This window comes from Sinocyclocheilus anshuiensis, unplaced genomic scaffold (genome assembly GCF_001515605.1).
Source record: "Sinocyclocheilus anshuiensis isolate Anshui unplaced genomic scaffold, SAMN03320099.WGS_v1.1 scaffold180, whole genome shotgun sequence".
Lineage (NCBI taxonomy): Eukaryota > Metazoa > Chordata > Actinopteri > Cypriniformes > Cyprinidae > Sinocyclocheilus > Sinocyclocheilus anshuiensis.
In genome coordinates, this window is record NW_015554093.1 from 580,008 (window position 1) to 590,820 (window position 10,813).

The 10,813-nt window shown below is 35.7% G+C and overlaps 1 protein-coding gene across 1 annotated transcript in view; it reads left to right on the forward strand.

The window, feature by feature from the left end:
• The window catches only part of LOC107669331 (calcium-binding protein 8-like), a 40,896-nt gene that overhangs the window by 22,631 nt on the left and 7,452 nt on the right, over positions 1-10,813 (forward strand). Inside the window, exon 4 of the mRNA XM_016461501.1 lies at positions 903-1,015. Within this exon, the coding sequence (XP_016316987.1) occupies positions 903-1,015 (113 nt within the window). The remainder of the gene's footprint in view (positions 1-902; positions 1,016-10,813) is intronic.

The following is a 10,813-nucleotide window of genomic DNA, read 5'->3' on the forward strand; positions in this document are numbered from 1 at the left end:
GACTCCGCTTCGTCCACGGTGAAAGCCGATCCGGTGATCCACAGTACTAAGTTGATGTATTTCCTCAGCGATCAGCACATATCAGCTCCAGGCATGACGAAGCGGATATCGTCCTCTTTTGGAAGGCCAAACAAAGTAGTTTCGCTTTCACAACGAAGCACACAGCGCCTTCACGACATGGCGGCAGCGGCAACAATACTACAGTGAGAATAAAAGTTACGCCTTCTTTCTTTGCGTGAACATTTGGGCGGCGTTATGCAAATCTTCCCACATAGTGACGTAGATATGTGGGGGCGTGTTAGAACCAGCCGTTTTAGGTAGGCGTGGTTCACTCTTAACTTTTATAAAGAATATCTCTTTGGATTTGAGACTTTAGTCTTTGCAACTTTACAGATCTTCTTTATGCACCAAGAGCTTGTAACACTCCAAAGAGAAAGGAAAAATTGAAATCGCATCATATGACCCCTTTAAAGATTAAATTAAAAGAATAGTTCACCCAAAATGAAAATTTGCTGACCCTCGGGCCATCTAAGATGTAGATTAGTTTGTTTCTTCATCGAAACAGATTTGGAGAAATTCCGCATCACATCACTTGCTCACCAATCGAGCCAATGCAGTGAATGGGTACCGTCAGAATGAGAGTCCAAACAGCTGATAAAAACATCACATTTTTGGGTGAACTATTCTTGTAAGTGTCCATTATATGACAGCAAAAGTAATCCAAATGTAAAAATAAGAAATGAGAATGCACAATTAAATTCAATATGAATTTCAGCTAATAACCAACATGGTACCAATACAGTATCATGCCTAAGATCTCTAATTTGTTTTACTTGAACTTATTGAAGCTCTTTTTTAAAATTCTTTCTGATTCTAATCCAGATGTTTTCTTTCTGATGCAGGTGATGGACAGGTGGACTTTGATGAATTTATGACAATATTGGGACCTAAACTTGTTTCTTCTGAAACCAGAGAGGGCTTCCTAGGAAGTACTATAGACAGCATATTCTGGCAGGTATGAAAACATCCATCTAATTTCTATATCTCAATGTTCTCTTCTCTTTCTCATTGTTTGGGTGTGCATTTGTATTCTGGATAAGATTACGGGTCACACTTTGCCCTCTGTACCAGCTTCCTCCTTCCCATGACAACTGTCAAATGTGATTCTTCTCAGACTGTGGACTTCAAAGTGAGCAGGCAGATCTGCCCTTTTCAAAGTGAACATTCGTTCATGTAGTGAGGAAAACCCAGTTGCACTTCCAAGAGATTTCTTTGAGCGTCTAAGGAAAGCATGTTAATTTAAAGATTTGCCACTTAAAAGGGAAGTATAGATCTGAATTAGTCATCACAGGCATTTGAGCAGAGTTTTCACTCTCTCTTTCTTGTTAGGTCTTCATCTCTGCTTTTATTAAATAAGAATTGAGTCCGAAAAAATAGCTGACTTCCTGTCTTGAGTTTATATTTGCATGTTTATGTGTGTAGCATCTTTCGCTCACAGAGGAGGCCGAGCGGTGTGTGTAGGCGTGAGGAACAGCAAGGTCACAGACACTGGTTGTCTCGAAGGTGATTTAAATGCTCATCTCAACACACCTTTAGTGGGACACAGTGACTCATAACTGCAACAGTAATCCATGTAACATCATCACAACAGCACACCAAACACCCTCTGCCTCTCTGATGTTATTATGAGGCCAATACAAGTCTAATAATGGCACAATGACAAAACCTCCTGGGAAATTTTGTGTTTTGACAGAGCAACAGTTATTGGGATCATTTCATAGTTTTCCACTAGAAATCCTACAAATTTCTTGCACAGAATATGTGGTTTAACATATGCTATTGTTCAAAAGCTTGGGGTAAGAATTTTTAAAAGAAATTAAGACTTTTATTGAGCAAGTATGCATTAAATTTATCAAAAGTGACACTTAAAAAATCAAATAAATTCTGTTCTTTTGAACTTTCTGTTTATCAAAGAACCCTGAAAAAAAAATGTTTTCAACATTGATAATAACAAGAAATGTTTCTTGAGCATCAAATCAGCATATTAGAATGATTTCTGAAGGATCATGTGACACTGAAGACTGGAGTAATGATGCTGAAAATACAGCTTTGCCATCGTAGGAATAAATTACATTTTAAAATGTATTAAAATAGAAAACAGTTTTTTTTTTATTTGTAAAAATATTTCACAGTATTACTGTTTTAACTGTATCTTTAATCAAATAAAGTCAGCCTTGGTGCACAGAAGAGACTTCTTACAAACACATTTTTAAAAATCTTACTTGAAATGTTTCATTACAAATATTGATACAAAAAAATAAAATTAATTAAAAAAAATGTATTAAAATTATTTCAATTAATTGTATTCTAATACAAACATTTCTAATAATTTCTACAAATTGTATTTAATTCTAATAATATTAATAATGAACCATTATAAATAATAACTGAATAATATAAATAGAATAGAATGAATGATTTAAGTTAGGGTTTCTCATTTAATTTATATAAATTTACAATACAGTACAACAATTCTACTTTTACCTTATGATTTTTTCCAAGGTCTTTTTTGAAGGTCAAGCGCATCTTTGTTGACATTATCTGTAAGGTTCCTGTCAAATACATTACACGCTGTTTGTGTCATAAAACCACTCTTATAATATTAACACACCATGTCTTTGACATTGAGGTCTGGTAGTGATGGTTTCTATGTAAAGCGTCACATATGGTGCATTGGAACCAGATCAAGCCCAAAAAGCTGTTGATTTTTAAATCTGTGCAGACATGAAGTCATAAACCAGTCAGAAGAAAGTTAGCTCTTATCTGTCAGCACAAAGAAGTTGTGTGTGTCCTCATAAGGGTGTCATCTCAGTTTGGATTTGCATGCTGACTAGGACATTTTTCATCCCAAGAACCTCGAGGCCCTTTGTGTAACATGAAAGACTGAGCATGTATTAGTGGGGGCGTTTAAAAATGTTCTTAACAAGATTGTCAATGGGGACGTCAGAGTGGAGCCAAGAGCTACAGGCAGTCATGGATTATTAGGAACACATAGGCATAAACAAGCTTGTTTTCCCCACCCTGAGGAACACAAACCTGGGGAGTGTGTGTAGTGTTGCTGCTAACAGCCCTGTTTTAACAGCGGAAATTATTTGAGACAAACACAGTCAGCATTAACCAGTATCACTAACAACATATTCTATCTCTATGTGATGTATAATTCATGTGTATATTTCTCTATTGTTTTACTATTGGTTCAAAATGTCTCTACTGCAGCGACACCAGAGATGGTGATGCATTACATTATGTAGCTGATACATTAAATTATGTAGTCTACCTATGTTGTACTGCATTACAAGTACATGTCTGATGTATTCTATGATTCTATAGAATTTTAACATGTATAGATGTCTTTTCAATATACAAAAGTTTGGGGTTGGTAATATTTTTTGAAAAAACTCTTTTATGTTCACCAATGCTGCATACTGTATATGTAATCAAAAATACAGTAAAACAGTAATATTAAGAAATCTTATCACAATTTAAAAAGCACTATTTCTATTTTAATATATTGTAAAATGTAATTTATTTGTGTGATGGAAGGAATACATTTATTGGCAGGAATATGTATTCAGTTAAGCAGCCATTACACCAGTCTTCAGTGTCACATGATCAATCAGAAATCATTCTAATACGCTGTGCTTAGGAAAATTTCTTATTATTAATTTTGAAAACAATTGTACTGCTTAATATCTTTGTAGAAACATGATACTTTTTTCCAGGATTCTTTGATTAATAGAAAGTTTAAAAGTACATCATTTATACTTTTGTAACATTATAAATGTTTTACTGTCACGTTTGTTCAATTTGCTTCCTTGTTTAATAAAAGTTTTAATTTCTTTAAAAAAATTTAAAAACTGTTCATACACTAAATATATATATATATATATATATATACACATACACACATATACACATATATATACACATATTACACATATTACATACACACACACACACATACATACACACACACATACATACACACATACACACATACATACATAAAGGGTTCTTCTACTAAATACTGAGCAAAGGGTCTGAATACTTAGGACCATGTGATATTTCAGTTTTTCTTTTTTAATAAATCTGCAAAAATGTCAACAATTCAGTGTTTTTCTGTCAATATGGGGTGCTGTGTGTACATTAATGAGGAAAAAAAATTAACTTAAATGATTTTAGCAAATGGCTGCAATATAACAAAGAGTGAAAAATTGAAGGGGGTCTGAATACTTTCCGTACCCACTGTATATATGGCAAATAAATTGTCACATTCATTTGTGCTTGTTAATTAAGCAGAAGATTAAGCCTCACAGAAAATTACATTTCAAGAGGCCAAATTGATATTTATGTACAGAAATATTACAGTATTATAAAATGTATAAAATCACCTAATTTAATTAAGATTTCCATACCCTTTTATATTTCAGTTCTGACATCTTAATTAATCTTGATAAATATCTGATAATAAAAATATCTGAACAAACTTAAAACTGACTTGATATTGTATGTCAATGTCAAATAATGTAATATCAGAACAAGCTAATTAATAGTCAGCCTGGTCTTTTCTCCAAATAGTGACATCACAATCCACAAACTTTGCAAAGCCACTGGTCTGCTGCAGACTCTGAGCTGGCCAGATAGTTTACAGACAAAGTAAACATGTCAACAAATGTTTAGTGCGCAATATAATTTGTGTGTTTAAAATCAGCCTTCTGTTTAGTATTCATCTGTGCTAAGGACAATTACTCCTGTCTCTGTTGTGTTCTGAAATGAAGATTAACATATTTTAGACAGATAGTTGAAAGTGTGGGTGAATAAACAGAAGAGGAAGAAACTGAGAGAAATATGAAAAATGCAGTGAGCCTAAATTATAGGAGCATTTAGGAGTATCCCCAAAAGTCACCACAGCATTACGGAGTGTGTCTTTTTTTCAACTCGCCACAGCTGACAACTCAATTAAGCCGTGAATCAGGCCGGCGCTGTCCTCCTCCATGTCCAGCCCAGATGAATGACACCAGCATCTCTCTAACATTGTCTGCTTGTATAGCCAGCGGATTCGATGCTATGCTAGAGCCATAACTGTCTGATAGTAAACTAAAGACCTCTGTGGAGGCATTTAGAGCAGCATGACAAACAAACTCAGCAGGACTGCACAAATATTCACTTTTTAGAGCAGTTTGTGATGACGAGTGTACAAGGGAGATTACCACTAGGCAGTGAATTTAAAATACTGCAAGCTTTTAACAACACAAGAAGATGGCCACATTAACGCAAACCACAAAGGCTGCATTTAATTGATCAAAAACACAGTAAAAACCGTAATATTGTGACTCATTTTTAGAAATTAAAGTCATTGTTTTCTATATTAAGATATTTTAAAATGTAATGTATTCCTGTGATGACAAAGCTGAATTCTCAGCAGCAATTACTGCAGTCTTCAGTGTCACATGATGCTTCAGAAATCATTCTAATAGGCTGATTTTGTTCTCAAGAAACATTCTTATTATTATCAATGTTGAAAACAGTTGTGCTGCCTAATATTTTTTCAGGATTTTCTGATGAATAGAAAGTTGAAAAGAACAGCCTTTATTTGAAATCATAATCTTTTGTAACTTTGTACACATCTTTACTCTCACTTTTGGACAATTCAATGTGCCATTGCTGCATTAAAGTGTAAAGTCATTATTAAAGTCAAATTAGCCAATAATTGTGGCTAGTGTGTATTAGAGAAAAACATTTATTTCATCATGAAATATTTCCCCTCATTTTCAGTGTTTTACCTCAATGAAAGATTAGATTTTTGTGAATTTTTTTTTTTTTAGATTAAAGATCAAAAGGATCCTTCCTTTTGATTGCTTTATTTGCTCATATTTACCAAGGGGGCCAAAAATTAGACTGTATTGGCTTTAGTTTCCTAGTTTTTAGACATAGCACTTCTAATGCTAGATGAATATGATTGGTGATCATAACTTTTTAAAATCTTAGCAATCTTATCACAAAAAAAGAGATTGTTTTTCTGGTCAAATATAAGATCAGTGGTAAAACAATGAATCTTTGTTTGTTGTTGTTGGGGCTTTTTCATTGTTGCTAAAAACAAACATTTTGGAGGGGAAAGCATTTGAACATAAATTGCAACTGGGCATAATATTTCATATCATGAACGAGATGAATGAATGTCAATGTGCGACTCCGAATGCAGACAATTTCTGACACGGCTTTCCAAACATCATTTGTCTATTATATAGCTGCATGTGGGCAGAAATCTCTCCTAGTAGTTACCTTCTCCATCTTGCCTTCATTCGACAACATGTGCTCCTGTGTCTTCACTACCATTGGCAGTCGCAGCTCATTTGCATAACGCAACACTTTTCTCAACTTTTTCACACTGCTGGACACGCTCACGGTTGCTCTGTGTCACCAGAAATCACAAACTTCTGGTCATTTTATCACTGCAAATGGCTGCATGTTAAGACGCCGCTCTTTGAGAAGACAAATGTGTAAGTACGTAGGTTAATGCCACCTGTTTTCTGCTTGTAATTCTCTCATGGCTGCTGGTCTGCAGTTATCCTGTTGATTGCCTTCTATCCTCTAGGACACTCCAGCTAATGGAAAGGGGATGAAAGTAGGACAGATGCATTGCTTCTTTCACACTGGCGGTCATTAACATGATGAGATAACAATCAGACCCACAAGCAGATGGGTCCTAACTGTATCAAATGACACATGTGGAGACTGTGACAGAGACACTGCATTGGTTATGCCTTAAACCTCGTAATCGTCTCATCACCCTTGTTGGTTATGTATGTGCGAGTGTTTTCGGCTTGATTGTGCTATGAATTCTGAGTACTGCATGCATACATGCAAAACTGGACGTGTGTGTGTGGCCACTGGCCATGATCACAATAGACTCTGAGCAATTTAAACCAGTATTTAGCCAAGTCGCAGTGCAAGTACTTGATCTGCTATAGTTGCTGTTAGAGTAAGTAGAGGTAATACTGGCCCAGGATGCATGGAGCTGAATGAAAATGAGTTCATTCGAAGTAATGGATGGCTGATATACCCCAGACCCTCCTGTTACAATTGCCCTGCTCCCAAACACACCATTCACGCCCAAATGCCATCTGTTCAGTTCACACTTCCCTAAGTGACAGTTGCAGAACTGGCAGCTGAATTACAGGCTGTTAGTGCCTTGGAAATGATTTCACAGAAGACAGTTGTATGTGTGTGTGTGTGTGTGTGTGTATGTGTTTGTATGTGTACTTCAAGGGTATAGATCAAGTTAGTAGGGGCATATCACTGCACTTCCTCAAATGATTTTTCAGTGATTTTTTGGCGCGCAGTAATAACATGTTGGAGTCTCTGATAAGACACCACAGACGGTCACCGCTGATGTCTTGACGGAGTGATATAGTATCGATTGGCAGACTGTATGAGATATTCTGAATCATCTTGTCTTGATTAAGGATCGGTTTACTTAGATTCAGCTGTGACTGAGGGGCCACTGAAAAAACAGCAGATAAAAATAGGTCTGTCAAATGAACATTTTAGTTTAATACAGTTAGTTATTTTAAAATTAACACATTTAATCATGTCTGACTGACAATGGAATGTCAATGGAAACAGTTTGAGCTGAAGTACAGGCAGAAATACCTCCTAAATGTGAATATGTTGTCCAGAGAGAAAGATATAATAATAATTATTATTATTATTAATTATAGTAATAATAGTAGTAAATAAAGCAATATTTTAACTTCTAAATGGCCCTTTTGTAATTGCTTTACTCCTCTGCCACAATAATGTGTTCATTCACATTACCTTCATCCACAGTCAGACCAGAGTCAGACATATATTAATAATAATAGTAGTTATTAATAATTCAATAATAATTAGAGTAGTAGTAGTAATAATAATAGTGAATAAAACAACAATATTTTGACTTCTAAAGGACCACAATAATGTTTTTGAATTATCTTCAATATATTGTGTCTTGAGTCCACAGTCAGTTCAAAGAAAGAAATCTATAATAATAATAATTATTGTTATTGTTGTTGTTATTATTGTAAATAAAACCGATAATTTGACTTCTTAAGGGCTTTTTTGTTATTGCTTTACTGCTACAATAACGTCTTTGAATTGTTCGTCCTCATTAATGCAAAGCATGTTTTTTTGGGGTCCAGTCAGTCCAAAGAGAGATATACATTAATTTATTATCATTATTATTATTACAATTATTATTATTCATTTTAAAGAAAACAATATTTTGACTTTTAAATAGCCTTTTTTGTACCTTACTTGGCTGCCACAGTAATGTATTTAAAATATCCTAATATGGTAATATTGACAACAGGCTATTATTTGCATTGCATTTGATACAAAATGTGTTGCAGGAAATTTATTTCATTCATTTTAATAGATTAACAGCACTAATAAAAGTATTAGAAAATTTTAATTTGACCATAACAAATAACTAATCCATGCTATTTAGTACATCAAATCGTGTTGTTCTGCGTCCCTAAGAGTCAGCTGATATGGTCTTTCGCTCTTCTCTCCTCACATCAGTGTAGCGGATGCTCACATCCACATCCGGCTTCGCTACCGTTCGGACGTTCTTGCTTACTGCTCTGCGCTTTGCTCCCTATTTCTGTACTTTTCTTTGATTTTTCTAAGATTTTTACTTCAGCAGATCAGCACAGTGCTCAAACAACATATTTTTGGCACAAACACTAAAACAAAAAACTCTCTGGGACTGGAATAATACCACGAAAAAGAAGACTTTTGCCTCCCACTGCCAGCAGCTTACATTCCGGAGAAGGGAAAACACAGCTGCCCACATTCAAACAGAAGAGAAAGAAAATGCCTCCTGTTGAATCTACTTGCTGCATGAACTACTGCAAACTTCTACAAAGGATTGCGGTTCTTGAAACAAAGTTACTTGCTGGACTTCCAAAACAGGCAGAACACTCAGCAGACCGTCGTCACGGACCCCCTCAGCATACAGCCGGTGAGTCCCATGAACCTAGTCAATCTCAACAGTTTATACCAAGTGTAGAGGAACATGCTGAAACTGATTGTCACACTAATCGATGGCACAAACAGGGAGCGAGACCCAAAGGCAGTAGAGACATCAGATTGTCACGAGTTTCTCGTATTGCTGCCGTAGCATCCTCTACCCCAGATACGGCTATGACAAGGCTTGTGAATACTGGTATTCTACCACCCCCTATACATCTTGAGAACAGATTTGAAGCATGAAATGTGCTATATAAATAAACTTGCCTTGCCTTGCCTTGCTTATCGCTCCATATCAGCATTAACGTGGCTCTGAGTTATAGAGGGGAGCAGGCAGACAAGGAATGGGAAGGAAAAAGAGCCGAGCTCTTATTTCATTGTGACAAATGTGTCTGGACACCTTCAACACGACACTTACCGCCCTCGTCCCGTGCTCAGTGGGTCAACCAAAGACATCAGCCTCTGACAGATTTCTTCATGGCCCATCTCCCTCAGCGTGCAGATCCGCTTAGCCGTGTGACATGAGAGCTGGCCACAAACCAGACACACTTTTAACACCAGGTCTAGGTTTTGGAGGGGAACTTGAACTTGAAATATTAAGACACAATTGCCTATACGATGGCATTTTAATTAATCATAAATAAATCATCATCATACAAATTCTATGGCAGCATTGCATAGATCCTTCCCAGAATGCAGAACTCAGTGAAAAATACCAATTGTGAATGAAGCGAGTGAAACGTTAATTGTACATGAACTTATATTTAATTTAAAACTGAAAAGTTTTAATAAAAACACTCCAGACTAATGAAAAATTGATCATTTTAATCAATATTTGTGTGCGCTATGCATTTTTATGCTTGAGTGTCACGTTATATCAAACTCAAAGTGGTCCCCAGCAATTGTTTGTACCTTATTTAATCCATAAAAATTTGTTTTGTTGGTGTAAACTAATGCATTTAGGTTAAATAATGCTTTTGAGTTAAATAGATGTTATTTCATCTGGTTTATTTCATCTTTCATAGGGAATGCTATGACATGCAGAGTTGCTCCCTATGTAGACTGAGGCAGTTCCCTAGGTTTTGGAACAGATTTAGTATATTATATTTACGAAATGTATTGAATACAAACTGCGTAAGTTTGACGAGCAATGTGTTAATGATCACAATAATTTGGCAGTAGAACAGGCATTTTAACTCTCTGAATTAGTTTATTATTATGAATTTGTTTGTTCTGTCTTTCTTTATGAGAGCTCTCCCAAATCATTTCACAGAGGTATTTTCTTTCTCACATTAATCATGTACCTGCCATTAAAACAAGAGCATTTGAGTAATTGAAACGTTAATCACCTGCTACGCTGAGCGGTACTTCAGGATTGATGGTCAAAGATGCGAATCAATACAGACTTTCAGTGCCACCACTGCAAAATAAGCAACACAGTAAGTGTAAATCTGTGATAATCAGAGGCCTCTCAAATGCCTGTCAGATCAAACAGACTGCGTGGATTACAGCCAGTACACACACACACACACACACACACACATACATACATTAGCATTCGCTCACACAAGCCAGACCTCCTACAAGAGTGTTCCTTTATTGATGTCATAAATAAAGTCAAACTGAATGTGAAAGAAAAGGAATGTATCATGTGACAATATTGTTTTTGGTATAAAAGAGTGATTTCCCCCCCTGAATGTATGTATGTGTGTGTGTGTGTGTGTTTGTGTGTGTGTGTGTG